This window comes from Crinia signifera, chromosome 8 (genome assembly GCF_055691185.1).
Source record: "Crinia signifera chromosome 8, ASM5569118v1, whole genome shotgun sequence".
NCBI classification, from domain to species: domain Eukaryota; kingdom Metazoa; phylum Chordata; class Amphibia; order Anura; family Myobatrachidae; genus Crinia; species Crinia signifera.
Window position 1 is genome coordinate 94,336,174 of NC_139224.1, and position 23,694 is coordinate 94,359,867.

At 43.1% G+C, this 23,694-nt stretch overlaps 1 protein-coding gene across 10 annotated transcripts in view; it reads right to left on the reverse strand.

The window, feature by feature from the left end:
- The window catches only part of KCNT2 (potassium sodium-activated channel subfamily T member 2), an 852,827-nt gene that overhangs the window by 472,782 nt on the left and 356,351 nt on the right, over window positions 1-23,694 (reverse strand). For 9 of the 10 annotated variants that reach the window (XM_083156802.1, XM_083156806.1, XM_083156799.1 and 6 more), the window contains one exon: window positions 8,701-8,784. The exons of the other annotated variant lie outside the window; for it this stretch is intronic. In XM_083156802.1, coding sequence (XP_083012928.1) covers window positions 8,701-8,784 — 84 coding nt within the window. The remainder of the gene's footprint in view (window positions 1-8,700; window positions 8,785-23,694) is intronic. 10 annotated transcript variants of the gene reach the window in all.

The window sequence follows — 23,694 nt, forward strand, 5'->3', positions numbered from 1 at the left end:
CACTTTTTATATTTAGTATATTTGAGCATTAGCACCTTGTACATCACCCCCAAAGCCAGGACAGTGTATATGATAGATACATATATAGACAGACCTCTGTGTGGTACTGTGATAGGATGCCACCTCTGTGTGGTACTGTGATAGGATGTCACCTCTGTGTGGTACTGTGATAGGATGCCACCTCTGTGTGGTACTGTGATAGGATGTCACCTCTGTGTGGTACTGTGATAGGATGTCACCTCTGTGTGGTACTGTGATAGGATGCCACCTCTGTGTGGTACTGTGATAGGATGCCACCTCTGTGTGGTACTGTGATAGGATGTCACCTCTGTGTGGTACTGTGATAGGATGGCACCTCTGTGTGGTACTGTGATAGGATGGCACCTCTGTGTGGTACTGTGATAGGATGCCGCCTTTGTGTGGAACTACAATAAGACGATTCATGAAATTTCCTCCCTGCAGGATATTCAGGTCCGACAGCTGTTTCAAATGCTACATGTAGTTTTCCTCAGGGGCTAAAGAGGACCAGCGGTTGTGGCTATTAAATAGTAAAACAAAAGCACGCTCATACAGTTCAAACCCCAGACCAGGGCCCGATTGGCTGGCTGTGATCTATCATATTCCAATATTGGGCATATAGACCAAAGCCCAGTGTACTACCGATAATGGAAGCACATCAGCCATACTTGCCTACCTGACCCTCTCCATGAGGGAGAAAATGCTCTGTTTCTGGACTTCCCTGGTAATGTATGATGGCCAGCACCTGTGGTGAAACACCTTTACCTAGCTCCCCACAGGTGATGGCCATCATACATTACCGAGGAAGTCCAGGAGCAGAGCATTTTCTCCCCCATGGGCGGTAGTGCGACCTTATCGCAGACTGGTAATTACTGTGGACCTACAGCATTAGCCCTGAACGCCCGTCTTTATCAGTAGTCTATTATACAGCTGCGCATAAGCGGCCGTATCAAGAGCTGAATTAAGGCTCAGGGAACTAAACATAAGGGGTCTTAAAAAATAAAATAAAATATAAATATTCACACACACACACACAAAAGGTCTGTTCCTGGACATCCCTGGTAATGTATGATTGCCATCACCTGTGGGGAGCTAGTTATTTGCTAAGAAAGGTGTTTCACCACAGGTGATGGCAATCATACATTACCAGGGAAGTCCAGGAAAAGAGCATTTTCTCCCTCATGGAGAGGGTCCGGTAGGCAAGTATGAGTTAAGGTTTGGCTGTGGGGTGGAAGGTACTTAAAAAGGGGTTAGGGTTAGGTTAGGTTGGCACCTTGCCTGCCGGTGGTCTGTATGCACTCCATCCACACACACACAAATATTATATGCACATGAATATAATACATATAAGTGTGTGTGTATATAAATATATATATATATATATATATATATATATATATATATATATATATATATATATATATACACTGTATATCACACAGAGGCTAAACTTTCAGTGTAATTCTAATCAGGATGCCTTACTTGCGGGTGGCAGCAGGGATTTACAGTAGTACTGTACAGCACAGGAAAGCCGAGATGGATCCTCCCTTTTTCTCCTCCAAGCAGGGAGGCTTGCTGCACGCTGACAGGGCCAGGCTGATCGGAATCCCACCTCTTGCTTCGCTATTAGACAGCTGAGCTCGGCTGCCCTGCACTGCTACCAGGCGCCGACTCAGCTGTCACTCAGCGCCGCGGCGCTGACCGCACCACTGCAGATCGGATTCATGATAAGAGAGATCCGATCTGTAGCTTTCAGATAGGGGAGAGGCAGAGCAGAAATACGTAGCCCTCCCTGTGTGGTGGACCATTTGCCTGAGGCTGCGACGTTGACCGTCTATTAGAAGCCGCAGGTGAAAAAAAACAGCTGGCCCTGTACAATAGATCGCAGAGTGGCCCGGGGGGCACATGGCACCCTGCCCCCCGGCCCAGCCCGCCACTGCTCCCTCTCAAGTGTGCAACTTGCACCTAGTGATCGGCGCTGGTGTGACCGTCTCCTGGGACCAGGCACTGGTTCCAGCAGTGGCAGAACTCCTCTGCCTCGGCGGTTCTCTTGTGCCCCTGTGTATAGCAGCCGTGGGAGAGGAGGAGGGGGGAGGGCACAGGACGGCAGCAGTAGCCATGCCCGCACAGCAGTATTTAATACAAAAAAAATGGAAATATATAAAATGGGTACAGGGGATTGCTTTGGGGCCCCCCAACCCGCTGGGCCCCATAGCCGTTACATCCCCTGCACCCTCTACTTACGCCACTGAGTTTCTGGCCGCAGCACTTCGCTTCTCTGTCGGCCATCTTGGTATAACAAAGTGAAGCCTAGCTAAGTACTCCCCCTGCTGGTGGGCACTGCGCATGCGCAACAAGTTAGAGCTCCTATCTCTATAATGGGGCATGTTTCACTAAATTATAAAAAAACTGTACCTATCTGAAAATCCTCAACCCCAAAAGGCACTCCACTGGGACAATATCTACCTAATAAAACAAACCCCAAGTCTCAATTGTTCCCCTACCCCGAGTTATGCCTTCCCAAAAAACCCCTCATAGACTAACATGGGTGACAAAGTGTCATTTCTGAAGTCTCAGAAAAAAACTGGCAGTTGGAAGTTTAGATCGCTCCCAATTGCTCATTTTTTAATATTTTGCCCTGAAATTTGGCACGCAGCACCGGTTGACGATTCTACACGTACCTGCCAAATTTCAGCTCAGTACGCCCAGTCACTTTTGAGGTGCAGTCCCTCAAACACCATGCCCCCATCCGAAAAGTTCCCTATGGGAAAAATCCGTTCGTTGGATTCAGCCTTAATATAAGGGCACTACCGTGCCCTTATAATATATATATATATATATGTCACCTTTATTAGCATAAGGTGCAACCGGGTGATACCATCTACCCAAACATATTTGAACTGAGTTTATGTTCAGTTCCAACATCTATGGTAATTGAAAACATTGCTGTCAATTCGCCTGGAAATATTTTCTTTTAAAGTTTTAATTTTATCTGTATATTTGTTTTAACATGTATTGCATTAAACTGTATTACGCTATGTATTTTCTTTGTTGATTTCCCCTATGTACTGAACCATCGCTGAGTGGTTGAAGGGGCACAGGAAGCATTCTATGCTATAAGAGGAGAGTATATATATATATATATATATATATATATATATATATATATACTTTCACCTTCAGTGGTTTTTTTTTGCATGGATGTTTTTGCTTGTCAATGTTATGATACCCACCATTTTGTCAGAGGGACCAGACCATTGTACTTAATATTACACTTACAACGCAATGAAGTTATTTACAGTTTGTTGATTTTCTTTCATGCGTTAGCAGCCACTAGGTGGTGTTACCCCATTGCTGGGCAGTACTTTTATCAGTTTTGATATAGTACTGCTATTTTCTACATTAACTGGGCACTTATCGCGGATATAGACATATATTTACATTATTTTTGTCATAGGTACTTTAGTGGGATTCAGTACTGAATCCCGGCGGTCGGTATCCCGGCGTTCAGAATCCCGACGCCGGAATCCCGACAGCCGAAATGCCGACAAGGGGGGGACATGGATCGCCCCCCCCCTTGCGGGCTCGCTGCGCTCGCCACGCAGCGGGCCCGGTGCCTCGCTACGCTCGCCACACTAATTTATTCTCCCTCCAGGGGTGTCGTGGACACCCACGGAGGGAGAATGTGTCGGGATTTCGGCGGTCGGGATTCCGGCGTCGGGATTCTGAACGCCGGGATCCCGACCGCCAGGATTTTAACTGCATCCCGTTTAGTGGGTACTCTTTACCTAGAAGGGCGCCCATCGCGGGCATCGCATGTACATCACATGCCATTATAATGGCATGTGATGCGACCGATGCGATGCCTGCGATTTTACATAGAAATCCATGTTAAAATGTAAATCACGTCGGTCGCATCGCATGCGGCCAAAAAATCACATGTGATTCGACCGACGCGATTACCGCGATTTTGCATAGGGAACAATGTTAAATGGCCCACAAACCCCAAATAGCCACCCTGGGCCCCCCCCAATTGTTAACGCCACCCCACGATCAACGTGAACCCGAAGTGTGGCGAGCGTAGCGAGCCCGCGAGGGGCGGCGGTACGCGTCCTCCGACCTTTTCATACCCCCACTATCCACGTCGGCGTGGAGTTGAGAATAGAAAGTGTGGCAAGCGCAGCGAGCCACCGAGCCCGAAGCGTGGCGAGCGCAGCGAGCCCCATAAGGGGACGCGGATACCTTCACAGGTATCTGCGTCCCCTCGCAGGCTTCACAGGTATCCGCGTCCTCTCGCCACACTTTCTACTCTCACCTCCACGCCAATGTGGATAGTGGGGGTATGAAGAGGTCGGAGGACGCGTACCGCCGCCCCTCGCGGGTTCGCTTCGCTCGCCACGCTTCGGGTTCACGTTGATCGTGGGGTGGCGTTAACAATTGGGGGGGCCCAGGGTGGGTATTTGGGGTCTGTGAGCCATTTAACATTGTTCCCTATGCAAAATCGCGGTAATCGCGTCGGTCGCATCACATGCGATTTTTTGGCTGCATGCGATACGACCAACGCGATTTTTTACCTTGCGATGCCTATGATCAAAATCGTGGGCGCCGTTCTAGGTAAAGAGTACCCTTTAGTGTACTATTTTTACAATGTCTGGCTCTTTATTTGCTGTCACCGGCAACATTTTTCGCTGCTTCTTTTAATTGTATTGTTTTTATATGTATGTCAATTTATTTAGCTACCACTAGATGTCACCATTATTCCAAAGCCATACATACAGTTCCAACTCTGTTATCACATACATCCCCCTAACGTTTGTGTGTAAATGGGATGCTTATTGTTAGTACACCACATTTGTTACTGACTAGAACTGTGGCCTTTTTTTAGTAGCTACTGTATAAGGTGGCTACTGATGTACACATGTATTCTTTCACTACAGCTCTATGCAGAAGGTGCCCGCCGGGGATTACCGGTGACGTACAGCTCCGAGTGACTAACTTCCGATTTTGGAGTGACAGCTCAACCCGGAAGCTAAGCGAGACTGGAGAATCCGCCAGCGGCTGCACTTGGCTGCACACACGGGGTGGGGGTAAGTAATTTGCTTGTTAGTTTATGTATATATATATATATATATATATATATATATATAGAGAGAGAGAGAGAGAGACCAGATCGGCGGCACTTACGGACGAGTGTAACAAATTACACAGACTCACTTATAGTGCCGGCATCCCAAACACACACACACACACACACACAAACACATACATATATATATATATATATATATATATATATATATATATATATATTGCTTCTTTTGAATTTATCACTGTGTGTTAACCTGAAGACGGGGTCGCTGAACCTGGAGACGTAGAGTACAGTAAACTGGTACAGGTTCAGCTACCTGTACCAGTTTATGGACCTGACTATCATACCTGAGTGCCGGGTCCTTCCTGAGGATATATATATATATATATATAGAGAGAGAGAGAGAGAGAGACGGTAGGGTAGACAAATCCTGCTGTAGTGCCCTCCAAGACTCTCACAAGTCAAAGTACATCCATGGGTGGGTGGCGTTTCGTGGTAACACAACCCCTGTTTGGTCTGTCCTTGAAAACGGGGATTGTGTTGCCCCGAAACACCTTTGGAAATAAAGGCTTTTTATGACATGAAAAACAGTCTGTTTGAGTCCAGCCCACCCATGTATGTATATATTATATATATATATATATATATATATATATATATATATATATATATATACATATATATATATATATATATATATATATATTATAATTTAATACAATACCGAATGGATTGCACGCACCGGACTTCACTTTCGAAACAATAAAGGGTACTTGTTTCCTAGCACGGCGCTACCGATTTTGATTGTATCCATCGGGACGGAAAAATTGGAATCAATGTAAAATGGTCCCTGAGACCCGATTTTACATTGATTTCAATGTAAAAAGCCCCCAAACCCCCCATTTTAATACCAAACCCCCCCTCATGTTTCAAATGCCCCCCCCCCCCCATTGTTAACGCCACCCCACTATTGACGCCAACCCGAAGCATGGCGAGCGCAGCGAGCTTGCGAGGGGCGGCGGTACGCGTCCTCCGACCTTTTCATACCCCTACTATCCACGTTGGCGTGGAGTTGATTTTATATAGTGTGGCGAACGCAGCGAGCCACCGAGCCCGAATGCGTGGTATCCGCGTCCCCTCGCGGGCTTCACAGGTATCTATGGCCCCTCACCATGCTTCGGGCTCGGTGGCTCGCTGCGCTCGCCACACTATATAAAATAAACTCCACGCCGTCGTGGATAGTAGGGGTATGAAAAGGTCGGAGGATGTGTACCGTCTGTGAGGTCGGAGGATGCGTACCGTCAATAGTGGGGTGGCGTTAACAATGGGGGGGGGGTGGCATTAAACATAATTTTTTACCATATTCAATACCATATTCAATGTGAAATGGGCCATATTGGCCCATTTCACATTGTCACCTATGTAAAATCGGTTTGATCGCGTTGATCGCATTGCGGGCAATTATAATGGCCTGCGACTGATGTGATTAACCCGATTTTCACTTACATTTAATATAATTTATTAATATAATTTAATAATTTAACATTGTTCCCTATTGGAAAATCGGGTTGATCGCTTCGGTCACATCGCGGCCCCTTATTAGGGGCCGCGATGGACGCGATCAACCCGATTTTGTCTTTCACCGGCAAATTAGCTGGTGATTGACACAAAATGAGATGGGCGCCGTGCTAGGAAACAAGTACCCAATAAAGACACTGACCATACAGGTCCTTTTAAGCAACGTTTCAGGATTTATTTCACGTCTTCAGGCTTTACAGGTATATATATATATATATATATATATATATATATATATATATATATATATAAAGTACACAGAGGAGGCACTCCTGAGGCAACCACAAGGTATAGCGATAAGGTATAAGGATAGCGCTGGTGCCTTCCGATGGTAGGGTTCACCTACAAATGTAGTAATCCTGGCGGCGGCACTCAACTATAGAAATAACCACACCTTAAGCCACTGCCTACGGTGTGGTTATTTCTATAGTTGAGTGCCGCCGCCAGGATTACTATATATATATATATATATATATATATATATGGAAGAAAGGGTTTTGACTCTGAGTTGCGCTGGGTTGTATGTGCAGCACCACCAAAATTCCTACTGTTAGTGAGGAACGGTGTAGTAATCAAGAAGGTGGTGGTGGGGGGGGGGGGGGGTGATTGGGGTGCGCTACCTAGTAGAGAAACTGTACCTCCCAATACAACATATTAAATTCAAATCAAAATACACATTTCTGAATTAGTGTTCTTGTATTTGAGGATGTTCCCAATGATTAGGCTCAGTCCATTTCTGGGTAAATAGTCCTTTTATTGGTGAAGAAAAAACGCATCGGGTTTTTTCTTCACCAATAAAAGGACTATTTACCCAGAAATGGACTGAGCCTAATCATTGGGAACATCCTCAAATACAAGAACACTAATTTAGAAATGTGTATTTTGATTTGAATTTAATATGTTGTATTGGGAGGTACAGTTTCTCTACTAGGTAGCGCACCCCAATCACCCCCCCACTTTCTTTATATATATATATATATATATATATATATATATATATATATATATATATATATATATATATGGAATACAGGTGTGTGAGCAGTACCCAGTATAGTCCAGTGTGAGTGTCCAACAGCCAAAACTCCTCAGCAGTAGGAGATGATTAAACACCAAGACATCAAGACAGACTGCTGCTCCCTTTTTACAATATCATCCAGGGTCAGGATGCACAAATCTAGAAAAAACAGGAAGAAAAGGGGCGCTTCATGGTGCAGATAAAACTAATTTATTTGGAAACCAGCATTAAGGCTCCAGGTAAAAGTAAGCAATTTGCTCGTACCATAAAAACAATCTCTGTGGGCTGGTTATCACATGATGTAATAAATACCCAGGAAACACTGCTCCACGCAACAGACTCCTAGACCTCCGGAAACACGATGCCGATGACGCTGAATTTGCGCCACCGGACCTGGTACCGTCGGGCAGGGAGACGTGGCTCAGGAGAGAGACACGCTGGGATGCAAGTATCGGGTATCACAAGTCACGCCCTAACATGTTTCGTCAGAGACTTCATCAGAGGGTGTCTCTGATGAAGTCTGGATATTGAAATACACTTCTTTTGAAAACCCTATTGAGTGCAGCTGCTTGTATACAACCTTATTGTTTATGGGATCCGGAGGGCACCTAGGAATCTGCATTTTTGAACTGGAGTGCCGAACCGCCACAAAGTCTCTATATATAATCTGTTATAGCACCAGTGAAGGGACTTTTCCAAATCTTTTTTATTCCTACTGTGTTTATTTGAAGGGCAAAAAAAAGGACTGCCCTTCGGAGTAGTCTCCATCTGGCTGCTGGGCCTGCATTTCTGTGAGATTTCATCAGCTTGTTCACTTATTCTGGAAAGTATGGTTTTCAGAATCATTTGGATAACGGATATTTTGATAAGGGATACTCAACCTGTATATGCATTTGTGTTGTTCATGTGCTTTACAAAAATGTGGCTCATCATCTAAAATTACAAAGGTATTTTCAACTGTAAAAGAATCTTTTAGTCTCTTATACTTCATACTTACAATCATATTTTCCAAAGCATGCTTAGCCAGCCAGCAGTTTAGAAAAACAGGAACAAACAAATTTCTTAATGGAGGCCAGAATATCTGCGGAGAAAGTATGAAAATATAGCTTCCAGTTTGTAATAGAATTAATAAATAATTAAATAATCTAAATACAGTAAAATGTTACATGAGTTTGAACATCTTGCCTGGATAACCACAGTGTAGAAGGATGGGAGGTTCTATCCGAGCCTTATCACAAATTGAATCCCCTCTTGGTGAACAAGAACTAATGTATATTTAAAGAACTGTAGAGATGTGCACCAGACACTTCGGGGGAAATTTACTAAGATGTGCATTCTACTTCACATGTGGTGTTGCTACGGGCAACCAATCAGATCCTGTCTACTATCTTTTAGAGCATGGGTCTTCAAACTGTGGCCCTCCAGATGTTGTGAAACTACAAATCCCAGCATGCCTTGCCAAACTACAAATCCCAGCATACCTTTTGCTATAAGGGAGTGTTAAAACTGTGGCAAGGCATGCTGGGATTTGTAGTTTCACAACATCTGGAGGGCCGCAGTTTGAGGACCCATGTTCTAGAGGGTGCTAAATAAATAATAAGTAGATTCTGATTGGTTGCTGATAGCAACATCACATGTGAAGTAGAATACACATCTTAAGGTGCCCATACACGTTACACTTATTGTTTACAATATCACATCTCATGGCATCTTGGTTTTGCGACGAGATGAGATCTAGTTCAAAACGTATGTGCAGCACACTTTTTGTACTATTTATTTATATGCCATGAGATGTGATATTGTATACAATAATTGTAACCTGTATGGTCACCTTTAGTAAAATTTCCCCTTTGTATTTTGTGTTTTGGTTTTGGATCTGGATCTTGCTTCATGTTTTGGATCTGGATTGGTTTTACCAAAACCACTCTTTTTAGTGTTTCGGTTTTAGATCTGTATTTTTTTTTTCAATCATAAAAACAGCTAGAATCACAGAATTTTTTGTTGTTGTTCCTACAGTAATATTAACCTCAATAACATTATTTTCCATGCATTTCCAGTCTATTCTAAACACCTCACAGCTCACAATATTGTTCATACTTGCCTACTTTTAAAAAACAGTTTCAGGGAGATTATAGTTGGTAATATAATTTTTCAAAGCACCCCATTGAGGGGGCGTGTCATGCTCCTCCCACAGGGCGTGTCTAGTTCCATATATGGAGAGATTATGAAAAGAGATTGTGAACGTGGCACCTAGAAGCGTGGGTGTGTACTGTTACATCTGGGAGAAATCTTGTAAAATTACTTCTATACAAATGTAGAGGAGCCCCAAAGCAGTTAGTAAGAGTAAAACTTAAGAGTAAATACTTGGTAAAGTGCTGGGAAATGGTGCTGATGATTCAATGTAAATGTATCTATATCTCATTCCTTTTTTCCCCAAAATGTAACAGTGTAATGTGGGCTAGGTAAAATTAGGGAGATTGCTAGACTAATGAGGGAGAGAGGGAGATTGCTGCTATTTCATGGAGTCTCCTGCAGAATGCAGGAGGGTAGGCAACTATGATATTGTTTTTAGGCCAAAAGGTTGCAACAAGGTGCCTGGATGACTAAGCTAAGCAATGCAAGTGAATGTCACAAACCCGCTACAGTCACTACAGTGGCAGAAAGCATAGCAGTTTTAAAAACTAGGCCCCAAATAGCACATAATACAAAGAAAAGAGGTGCAAGATGGAATTGCCCTTAGGCCCTCTAACCCACCCTTATGTTATATAAATAGGACATGCACACTATAACAAACCAATCATTTCGGAGACAGGGTCTGCCACACGACTGTGGCTGAAATGTTCGTAAGATTGGGTCCCCCACAAAAAAAGAAGCAATTAATCTATCTTTCCTTGCACAAACTGGCTCTACAGAGGCAAGATATGCTTCTCATCCTTTGATTCCTCACCCCTTCAGTGTGTACATCCTCATACTCACAGAAAATTAATTCATCCCAGCTGGAATCCACCATCACAGGTCCCTCTGTACTTTCTGGAGGCAATTGCTGTTTTTCCTGGAGGAAGATATAATTCATTTTGATGAACATCATCTTCTCCACTTTTTGTGGAAGCAACCTCCTATGCCAATCGATGACAAGGTTTTTGGCTGCACTAAATTCTCTTCACACTGTACACACTGGAAGGGGGGCAACTTAGGTAATATAAAGCCAGTTTGTGCAAGGGCCTCCAAATTGCCTCTTTTTCCTACCAATATATATATATATATATATATATATATATATATATATATATATATATATATATTTATATATATATATATATATATATATATATATAAATATATATATATATGGTACTTATGTAGTAACTGGGCTGCCGATTTTGAAATCGGGTCCATCGCATCGCATCGCACCCGACCATATCGCATGCGATGCGATGCAATGCGATGCGATGCGATGGACCCGATTTTTCCATAGGATTCAATGTTAAAATGGACTGAGTCCATTTTAACATGGAATTCAATGGGAAAAGGGGTCCTTTTCATACCCCTACTATCCAAGTGGGCATGGAGTTGGATATAAACCTGTGGCGAGCGTAGCGAGCCACCGAGCCCGAAGCGTGGCGAGCGTAGCGAGCCCCGCGAGGGGACACAGAATACCGTCCCCTCGCGGGGCTCGCTTCGCTCGCCACGCTTCGGGCTCGGTGGCTCGCTACGCTCGCCACAGGTTTATATCCAACTCCATGCCCACTTGGATAGTAGGGGTATGAAAAGGACCCCTTTTTCCCATTGAATTCCATGTTAAAATGGACTCAGTCCATTTTAACATTGAATCCTATGGAAAAATCGGGTCATCGCATCGCATCGCATCGCATCGTATGCGATGCGATGCGATATCGCATCTCATCGCATCTGATTGTATGCCTTAACTTAAGGCATACAATCAAAAAATCGGCAGCCCAGATACTACATAAGTACCATATATATATATATATATATACGGACTGTCTTACATGCCTACTTTGAGCACTACTGGACTTATATAGGCAGCACAGGACAGCACGACTGCACTTATATATTGCTGAACAGGGCAGTGCTACTGGAGGTATATATGGCTGCACAGAGCAGCACTAATATACAGCAGCACTACTGGATATATATATTGCAGCACAGGACAGCACTATTGCACACAGGTCACACAGGGCAGCACTACTGGACTTATATATGGCTATGCAGGTCAGCATTACTGGACTAATATACAGCAGCAAAGGGAAGACTACTGGACTTATGTAGGGCTGCACAGGTCAGCACTACTGGACTTTTATACAGCAGCACAGGACAGCACGACTGCACTTATATATGGCTGAACAGGGCAGCGCAACTGGACTTCTATACGGCAGTACAGCACAAATGTACTTATACTGTAATGGCTGCACAGACAGTGGCGTAGCTTGGTTTGGGGTGCCCCCCCGCCGTTAATGGGGGGGTGCCCCCCTCCCCGCCGGCCTCCCCCCCCCCCCTTTCACCGCAGGCTTACCTGTCTGCGCGTCCCGGCTCCCCTCCTGGCTTCAATTAATAATTCTATGCAGACGGACCACGATAAAATGGCTGTCCCCATACCGCAGACAGTTTCAGAGAACTGTCTGCTTTATGGGGCGGCCATTTTATCGTGGTCCGTCTCCATAGAATTAATTGAAGCCAGGAGGGGAGCCGGGACGCGCAGACAGGTAAGCCTGCGGGGGATGGGGGCGGGGGCATTACTATAGCACCGCAGCCCTCCGGCGCCCCCACATGCACAGCGTCCCCCCCCCCCCCCCCCCGTGACCGCGGGGGCTGCGGTGCTATAGTTATGCCCCTGTGCACAGAGCAGTGCTACTGGACATATATATGGCTGCAGAGAGCAGCACTAGTATAGAGCAGCACCACTGGATTTATATATTGCAGCACAGGACACTACTACTGCACTTATATTTGGTCACACAGGGCAGCACTACTGGACTTATATAAGGCTGCACAGGTCAGATCCAATGGACTAATATACATCAGCTTAGGACTGATAGGGCAGACAGACAGCACACAATTATCATCCAGACAGGCAGCACACAAGATTTTTGGCAGACAAGGCGCCCCTGTACTGATAGAGCAGAGCAGACAAGGCACCCTGGAGTAGAACTGCAGTCACACCCAACGCCACCACTACAGACAGACAGAGGTCAGTTCTACACAATCTCCTATGCTGGAGTGCTTCAGGTGACATGAAAGGGAAGATGTTCCTAGGCGGTTATTTATTATTATTTATTAACGGTACTCTTTACTTAGAAGGGCGCCCACGATTTTGATCGTGGGCATCGTTAGTAAAAATCTCGGGCATCTCGGGCATTGAATGCACTAAAAAATCGGGTGCGATCAACCGACGAGATGCCCGAGATTTCCCATAGGGAACAATGTTAAATGTCTCAATTGACCCAATTTTCCTTTTCAATGCCTCAATTGACCCGATTTTTCCATAGGAAACAATGTTAAATGGGCCACAGAGGCCAAATAGGCACCCTGAAGTGTATAATGGCCACCCGAATTGTTAACGCCACCCCACGATCGACGTCAACCCGATGCGTGGCGAGCGCAGCGAGCCCGCGAGGGGCGGCGGTACGCGTCCTACAACCTTTTCATACCCCCACTATCCACGTCGGCGTGGAGTTGAGAATAGAAAGTGTGGCGAGCGCAGCGAGCCACCGAGCCCGAAGCGTGGCGAGCGCACGCGGACAGCTGTGAAGCCCGCGAGGGGACGCGGATACCTGTGAAGCCCGCGAGGGGACGCGGATACCTGTGAAGGTATCCGCGTCCCCTCGCGGGGCTCGCTGCGCTCGCCACGCTTCGGGCGCGGTGGCTCGCTGCGCTCGCCACACTTTCTATTCTCAACTCCACGCCGACGTGGATAGTGGGGGTATGAAAAGGTCGTAGGACGCGTACCGCCGCCCCTCGCGGGCTCGCTGTGCTCGCCACGCTTCGGGTTGACGTTGATCGTGGGGTGGCGTTAACAATTCGGGTGTCCATTATTCACTTCAGGGTGCCTATTTGGCCTCTGTGGCCCATTTAACATTGTTTCCTATGGAAAAATTGGGTCAATTGAGGCATTGAACAGGAAAATCGGGTCAATTGAGACATTTAACATTGTTCCCTATGGGAAATCTCGGGCATCTCGTCTGTCGCATCGCACCTGATTTTTTAGTGCATTCAATGCCCGAGATGGCCGAGATGGGCGCCCTTCTAAGTAAAGAGTACCTTATTAACAGTTTCATATATAGCCCACACAGATTCCGCAGCGCTTTACAAAGCATAGTTAAGAGCAAAAACACATATCGAATTACAGCACAAGACAAGTACATTGTTAATACGGATAGTTGCACCAGGGGACAGGACACTGAAGCAAGCATCAGGGTGGCAGTGGTTTATATATTCTAAGAAAGGCACAAGAGGAGAGAGGGCCCTGCTCGTGAGAGCTTACATTCTAAAGGGGAGGGTTAGACAGACAGGGGTGACACAGAAGGTAAAGAGGTGAGCATAAACAGTAGGTTAGGATGAGAGATGGTCAGGTTATCATCCTTACCCCTACTTATTATGCTTTTACAAAGACTACATGTGGCGAGACAATTCTAGTCCGGATTTGGATAGAAATTATTCCAGACCGAAGAGGCTACACAGGAAATCATTACTGTATATATATGGCCCACAGGACAGCGCTAATGGACTTATATATGGCTGCACATTGTTGCACTACTGGACTTATATACATTACACAGGATAGCACTACTGGAGTTATATATGGCTGCATGGTCAGTACTACTGGACTAATATACAGCAGCAAGGGCAGCACTGCTGAAATTATATATGGCTGCATAGGTCAGCACTACTGGATGTATATATATGACTGCATGGGTCAGTATTACTGGACTAATATACAGCAGCACAGGGCATCACTACTGGACGTATATATGGCTGCACAGGGTAGCACTACTTGACTAATATATGGCTGCATGGGTCAGAACTACTGAATATATATATATACAGGGCTATTTTTGTGCAGGCTCCAGCAGGAACTGTGGCCCTTATTCTAGTTCACTGTTTCTGACAAAATATTCCTCAGATGGACAAAACCATGTGCACTGCAGGTGAGGCAGGTGTTACTTGTGCAGAGATAATTAGATTTGGGTGGGGTTTTACACCTGCCACACCTGCAGTGCACATGGTTTTGTCCATCTAAGAAATATTTTGTCAGAAAGAGTGAACTAGAATAAGGGCCACAGTTCCTGCTGGAGTCTGCACAAAAATAGCCCTGTATATATATATATATATATATATATATATATATATATATATATATATATATATATATATATATATATATATTAGGGCGGAGTGAAAAAACTGAAATTGAGAAATTCAAAATCGGCTAGTGTGGGAAAGTTGTGACTTGACCTGAATAAGAAACGTGCAAAAGCTTTTTGATCTGAGTCAACATCTTCTGTTCTGGCAAGAGGCCTGAAGTTTCACTTTTTAGGTGAAAATGACGAAACCTATGAAGATGCTCCAATCTAGTTATAATTATGTCAGGATGTCTTAGAGTGGTTCATTTATATACTTTAGCATAGTAAAAGAGAGTACGAGATTGTCCTAGTGCAAAGTGACTGACTTTGGTGGGAGAAAAAATCCCTAATAATTGACCCATTTTCATGGTCACAATTGTGAATATTGTGTGTTTTCTCCTGAACGTGTTTATAATAGAAGAAGCACAAATACTCTAAATGGAATTTCGGTGACACTGTGTGAAATATAACACTGCATAATAGCCCTTAATCAGACCTGATCGCAGTACAAATTTGTTCTCAAATTGGGCAAAACAAATGCTGCATTGCAGGTGGGGCAGATGTAACGTGCTGAGAGAGTTAAATTTGGGTGGGGTGTGTTGAAACTGAAATCTAAATTGCAGTGTAAAAATAATGCAGCAGGTATTTACCCTACACAGAAACAAAATAACTCAACATAAATCTAAAGGTGGCCATACATCTACAGATCGATTGTCAGATGTGGCTGGTTGGAACATATATCTGGTAATATCTGAATGACAGTTTTTGGCAGTTTTCCAGCATTTCAAAGCAAAGTGCTCTCATCCATTACCAGTATTTTGTTCCAAACAGACAGATCGGACAATAAATCTGTAGATGTATGGCCACATTAACTCCCTCTGCACATGTTACATCTGCCCCACCTGCAGCTGCATTACAGCATATAATTATGCCAAAGATAAGCCAATATATTAACAGTTAAATACATGAAGGTGCATTATGCTGTAATAATTATTGCTGATCAATCCTGCCTAGCAGGGCTGTCTTTTTGTATGGGCTTAATGGGCACTTGCCCAGGGGCCATAGCCATATAAGGGCTCTATGTTGATAGCTGAGGATCCCCTTTTTCCAGGGATACCAGAATTTTGAAAATCGGCCCTGGGGAACTGCAGATATCCAACTTCAAAGCAGCAGTCCACATCCGACCTGTTAAATACAATTTCCAGTCATAGTTCTCAGGTTCTCTCTGACACTAGCGGCTTGTCTCTATCATACCCAGAACCAGAGATATCAGCCTTCAAGCAGCCGGTCCCTGCTCCAGCTCCAAACGTCTGGTGTAGTTTTATATTTTTGTCAATGGATTGCTCTGGCTCCTGATCTCTGATACCCAAGTTCCCAGCACCTCCTGAAAGTTGGGACTCTAGGTTTTTATACTAGGCTAAGAAATCTATTTCCAGATAATGGCGATATCTGCAGTCAAACAAGCTGCCCTTCCACCGGAAAATGACGAATATTAAGCCCACTCCATTATCCAACCGTCCCCTGTGTATAAAACACCCCCTACTTCCCTGGAAGTAATTTACAAGGGACCCTTCATACAGTTCCGTGCCCCCTTCCACATGTTAGTGTTCACCGTCCCACCACCTGTGCAGTAAAGGAGTAATTAGCAGAAGTTACTGCTCCAGGTCCTACATGTTGAATGGAAGATAGAGCACCCCCTGCCACCCGTGGGACATCAAAGCTGCTGCTGATACCACCCCCCACCCCTAGGAGGGGAGAATGGGTAAGGGCCCCAGTGCATTGCTTTGCCCAGGTGCCCACACTGCTGTTAAGACGGCCCTGGTGCCTAGAAATGAACACAGTGATTGGCATATATGTACTGCTGGACACCACTCATAGAATGATTAACCTGTTATTTTTTGAATCAATGTTCTTTTTTTTTTTTTCCTAAACATTAGATGTATTTGTTTATTTACTTATTTACAGTTTCTTATATAGCTCAGCAGATTCCGAAGCGCTTTACAATAGTAGACAGTGATAAAACAAACTGGGTAATGACAGACAGACTTGGGGGTTAGAGGGCCCTTCTGCAAGCTTACAATTTATTACATCATAATACACTTCAACGTATTTAACAGTTAATATATTGGCTTATCTTTGGCATAATTATGTGCTGTAATGCAGCCTATTTATGTTTCCAGCATAGGGGATGCAACACTGTTTTTCTGTCAATAAACAGAAGTGATATGTAAAATGATACATTAGACAGTTTACACTTACTTGTAATACTTATTGTAACAGTTACTGTTTTTCAATAACAGACTGCAACAGTTATTTCTTATTTATATACACAGGATTGTCTATCTTTGTATATGCACTGCAAAGAGAGCAGCATAAATCCAATTTCATGTATTTCAGTGACACTGTGTGAAATATAACACTGCATAATGGCCCTTAATCAGACCTGATCGCAGTAAAAATTTGTTCTCAAAATGGGCAAAAAAATGCTGGACTGCAGGTGGGGCAGATGTAACATGTGCAGAGAGATTTAAGGTGGCCATACATCTACAGATTTATTGTCCGATCTGTCTGGTTGGAACAAAATCCTGGTAAAAGATGACAGCAAATGACAGTTGACCATTTCCTTTGAAATGCTGAAAAACTGTCATTCAGATATTACCAGCTGTTTGTTCCAACCGGCCCAATCTGATAATCGATCTGTAGATGTATGGCCACCTTAAGATTTGTGTGAGTTATTTTGTTTCTGTGCAAGGTAAATACCGGCTGCATTATTTTTGCACTGTAATTTAGATTTCAGTTTCAACACACCCCACCCAAATTTAACTCTCTCAGCACGTTACATCTGCCCCACCTGCAATGCAGCATTTGTTTTGCCCATTTTGAGAACAAATTTGTACTGGGATCAGGTCTGATTAAGGGCTATTATGCAGTGTTATATTTCACACAGTGTCACCGAAATTCCATTTAGAGTATTTGTGCTTCTTCTATTATAAACACGTTCAGGAGAAAACACACAATATTCACAATTGTGACCATGAAAATGGGTCAATTATTAGGGATTTTTTCTCCCACCAAAGTCAGTCACTTTGCACTAGGACAATCTCGTACTCTCTTTTACTATGCTAAAGTATATTAATGAACCACTCTAAGACATCCTGACATAATTTTAACTAGATCGGAGCATCTTCATAGTTTTCGTCATTTTCACCAAAAAAGTGAAACTTCAGGCCTCTTGCCAGAACAGAAGATGTTGACTCAGATCAAAATGCTTTTGCACGTTTCTTATTCAAGTCAAGTCACAACTTTTCCACACTAGCCGATTTTGAATTTCTCAATTTCAGTTTTTTCACTCCGCCCTAATATATATATATATATATATATATATATATATATATATATATATATATATATATATATATATATATATATATATTCCAGCACTCTCCAAATAACAGAACATCAACCAGGGTGCCAAAAACCAAAAAGAGTCCCAGTAATCCAGGTATCTTCAGTATTCAAAATAGAAAAACGATGGGGCACTCACCGGATTTGCTTGCAGAAGCAATTTTAATCACATACCGATAATAACACCATTGTGTGACAGTGGGTACAGGTCAACGTTTCGGTCCTTCCTTGGACCTTCTTCAAGACCCCCTTTGCATGCAGAGGAGGCAGCAAAGGGGGTCTTGAAGAAGGTCCAAGGAAGGACTGAAACGTTGACCTGTACCCACTGTCACACAATGGTGTTATTATCGGTATGTGATTAAAATAGCTTCTGCAAGCAAATCCGGTGAGTGCCTCATAGTTTTCCAATTTAATATATATATATATATATATATATATATATATATATATATATATAGCTGCACAGGGCAGCATTACTACATTACTAGACTAATATACAGCAGCACGGGGCAGCACTACTGCAGTTATAGATTTCCTTCATATGCGCTTGGCTGTGCATGATCATTTTTGCAGGTACTGGGTCAGTTTGGAATGCCAAGGTTGGGATTTAGAACAGCAGAGGAGTCAAAGGATATGGGAACAAAAGAATAAAATGCAGAGGTAGAGTGGAGTTATAGAAGAAGGCCTCCCGTTTGGGGCAGGCCATGCTGGATAGAGGGAAAAGGTTCGTTTTGACTAATAAGAAATGTTAATAAATGCTCCTCCTAATACAAATTAACTTTCTATTTTTTCTGTTCTGCAGCAGTACTTTTTTCCTAAGGATAATTCAAGTAACATGTAACTCAAGGGTAGGATTGGAAAGGGGAAACGGGGAAGTGGACCTAGGGCAAAAGACTAATTTGGCAATGGTTGTGAAGGCTACTCCATTCAATGACATTTTATAATATAATAACTTGTATGGTTGCGGAGGTGCTCCCAGGGAGTAAGGTAAGTATATGCAAGAAAAAATATCCGAAGAGGGATATGAAGAAATCTCCTGGGCGGGGCACAGCCTTCTAATGACAGAAAATAACTCTATTAAAATATCAATAAGTAATAATAGGGTGGGAGTAAACAATGTTCATTAAACAGTGAGAAAGCAGTGAAAATATGAGCTTTCCTTTTTATGATCTGCAAGTCACAAAAAGAGATACAAGTATAAAGTCATGAGCTATAAAAGGTTAATTGGTGATCTCCAGACCAGCTGATACAGATAGAATGCCTCAGGTTGCCACGTCATAATTATAAGGGTATTAATGTAACAAATCACAAAATAATTTATATCATCCAGTAAATCCAGGATACCGCAAAAAAGTGTCTAACACTATATAAGTGTTGATTGATTGTGAGATTTGTGGGCAGATGGTGGTTGCTGTGACCGCTGTAATCAGATAAAGTGGCCGCTATGCTGTTTGGACTGTTATGTATAGGTTGGTTCACTTGTAGGCAGGAGAGGAAGTTGGGATAAGATTAGTACTTGAGTTGGATTTACTCAAGGGGTGGCTGCTGCCTACGCATGTGACAGTGGTCAGTGAATGCGCAGTTGAGCGGACTCCAAGAGTATCACAAGTGCGAAAATGTAAAGAGAAAGAAGGTTTCTGCTGTTGCCAAGGGTAACCTACTTGGCTCTGTTGTTTTTGGTACAGTGCAGAGTCTATGTTAGGGGCCCTTGGGAATGAGAGAACCTAGAAATGGGGAGGGAGTATTGGATACAGCTCACCCTGATCCCTTGTGCATGCTGCTATCCACTGTGTACTGGGGTTATTGTAGTGGACAGTGGTTGAGTTATGACACTTGGGTGGTGATGTATAGAAAAAAGTATTAGACGCTCAGGCACGTGGCCCTCAAAAGTCCTTAGTGTAGTCCCTGTTAACAGAATGGCATTGCAGGGAGTGGACACATAAAGTTCATTTATTCACCACTTGAGTGCCGAGCAAAGATATAGAGGTAATGGGATTGGCCTGCTAATAAATAATGTCAGAATGCGGCAGGAGTGGCGTTGTGTGTTTTCACAGTTAGAGATGTCCTGTGTGTATTAAGTTAGCATGCAATTTAATCTGTATTGGGTGGTCTTTCAATCAAACAGAAATTGACAGCCATTTAAAGTTCCTGTGTTGACAGTTCAGAATACACAATGCTGTCCCTCACAGTCACAGAGATCCTGTGTAATTAGAAAAGGGTAGGTAACTTAGTTACCTATAGGAGGCGCAGAGGTGTGAGTGGCCTTGTGAAGCTGCTGTACAATGGTGGGGGGTGTCAGTCCCCAAAACAGATATGGAAAAGAAAAAGGGGTAGACTGCGCTAATTTCCAATACTTTGCAAAATTGAGCAGGAGACCTAAATGCCTTATTATAGTATAAGGCATTTAGGTCTCCTGCTCATAGATCTACGTTTTTTAACTAATGTTTTATATTGTAATTTTCTTATTGATGTAATTAACTTTCCCAAGTACCCTCCCACCCACTATCCCTATGAAGGTATATAAACCCACCAAGGTCAGAGACCCAGCACACCTTGAAAAAGCTCCCTAGTGGAGTGAAACGCGTTGGTGGTTTCTACTGACTGACTGATTGAACCTACAAGTCCTGAGACACAGCAGAGTGTTCCTATTTCCATCCTCTGAAGATCTGCACCATTGTGGAATCCAACCTGGGCCGCACCATCACCCAGAGGCAACCCCCAACTTATTTCTGGCAAATATACACAGGAGGAATTTGAATCCCCAACACCAAACTGCCAGCGGGGCTCCACTGCTTAAGTCCCTGTCACGCAAACCCTATGTGAGGATATCCAAGAACAAGGACACCAAATCTGCATATACAGATCTAAAAAAAAATCAATTTGTTCCATCAAAAATTCATTACATATGCACGATCGGGAGCAGTGAATACCTGGTCCCCTGCTGGCTCTCCTGGGGGGGGGGGGGGGGGCAGCCTGTGCTGCCTGGGTCCTGGGGAGCCCACCTCCCCCCCACATACGTTCTGGGGCAGGCAGGGAGAATTCCATATCCCTGCCTGCCACAATCCTCCGGGGTTCACATTTGCGGTCAGGGGCAGCGAGCCCCTGCCTCATTGAATAGGGGGATAGCACGGGGACAGCCAGACTCTGGAACACGGCGACTGTGCAGCGAATCCTAAACAGGATTCGCTGCACGCCGTAAACATGTTCATTGAATACTGCCCATAGACACAGTGCATACATTTGATTAGTACATAATGCAAAATATATTTGATCGTCTGTAAATCAAACATAAAATAATGGCATTCAAATTTAAAATGAAAATTTTAACAGAGTTATTTGCTTTCTAACATGTAACTCGCGCCTAAAGTGCTTGTCGCTTAATAAAATTATATTAAAAGCAATCTTAAGAATTATAGAAGATGAATAATACAATAGTATTTAGATATGTGAACAAAACATGTCAGCTAGTGTTCACAGCTCACTCATTTGTGGCTTAAATATGTGGTTGAGATATTTTCAGTTGTATTACCAGAAAATTGAACACATTTCAAATCTTTCAATGATTGCATTCCTGCAGACTACATTCAACACTCAGTGGGGCAGATGTATTAAGCCTTAACAAGAGATAAATGCAAGGGTGATAAGGAGAGATAAACGTCCAGCCAATCAGCTCCTTACTGACTTTTTTCCAACACAGCCCGTAACATGGCAGTTAGCAGGTGATTGGCTGGATGTTTATCTCTCTTTATCACCCTTGCATTTATCTCTTGTTAGGCTTAATACATCTGCTCCACTGTGACAAAATAGCTCTCTGCACTCAAGGGGGGAAATTTACTAAAGGAAATTTGTAAAAAAAATTGGTGTATTTGTATCCAGAAATACACTTATTTTTGACATTTACTATCCCGTAAAGACGCCAATTCGTATTCGTATTGATGTGCTATCAATACGAATACAAATTGCCATCTTTTCGGGATAGTAAATGTCAAAAATAAGTGTATTTCTGGATACAAATACACCTATTTTTTTTTACAAATTTCCTTTAGTAAATTTCCCCCAAAGAGTAAACCAGTACACCCTCCTATTCTTTGTAATAAGTATACTGAAATAATAAATGTCTTGTGTAATGTTTTGAAACACATTTGTGCTGTGTCTGAATCTTTTTCTGTCAAAGTACTGTGAGACATAAGGTCATCAGTTCATGCACTGGGATACTGTAGAGTGTATAGCTGACTTGGTAATTGCTATGTTTATGCCTGCCACTGCTTACTGCCTTGCCTTAATGCCTTAAAATGGACATACAGTTGCTTCAATTTATTAAACTGACTTTAGAAAACATGATCAAAATAAAAATTGTTGTAGAAGATTTTTGATAATAAAAGGTGTATACACCACAATTTATTGCATGGAAAACTTGTAAAAATACATTGGGGCAGATGTATTAAGCCTTAACAAGAGATAAATGCAAGGGTGATAAGGAGAGATAAAAGTCCAGCCAATCAGCTCCTTACAGACTTTTTCAAACACAGGCTGTAACATGGCAGTTAGCAGGTGATTGGCTGGACGTTTATCTCTCCTTATCACCCTTGGATGTATCTCTTGTTAAAGCTTATTACATCTAAACCATTAAACCAAAGACTATTTGGGGATGATGCAATTGTTTTTTTGGTGCTCAAAAGTAATGGGTGCCCAGTGGAGCTATTCAATTGTTCTCCTATCCAAATAGTACTATTCAAAGTACTGTAGCTGAATTCAGTCCAGACTAGGGTGCTCAAGCTCCCATTTGATCACGCAAAGAATGTTGTACCATTTAGTTGCAGCAGGTATGACCAACAATTGAATAGCACCCTTTATATTTAGCTTAGTGCCTTCATCTTCATAAATGCTGAATGAGCATACTATAAAGTCTTCTTTGTAATAAAAACCAGAGGCTGCCAAATTATTTTTGTTACATAAATGTGATTTATATACAGTACTTTACATCAAACATTGAGCCTGATTCAGACTTGATCGGACAGCAGCGAATGTGCAGCAGCTAATGATCAGGTAGATGCTGCCCGCTATAGTGAAGACCCTTGAATTAATTTGCAAGCAATGCGATAAGATGTGTAGGGCTAGCAAAGTATTCACAGCCATATAAATATGTCCAAAACCCTTTGTAAGATATTCGCCATATAATGATTTTTTTGGTACTTGTTTCCTAGCACGGCGCCCACGATATTAAG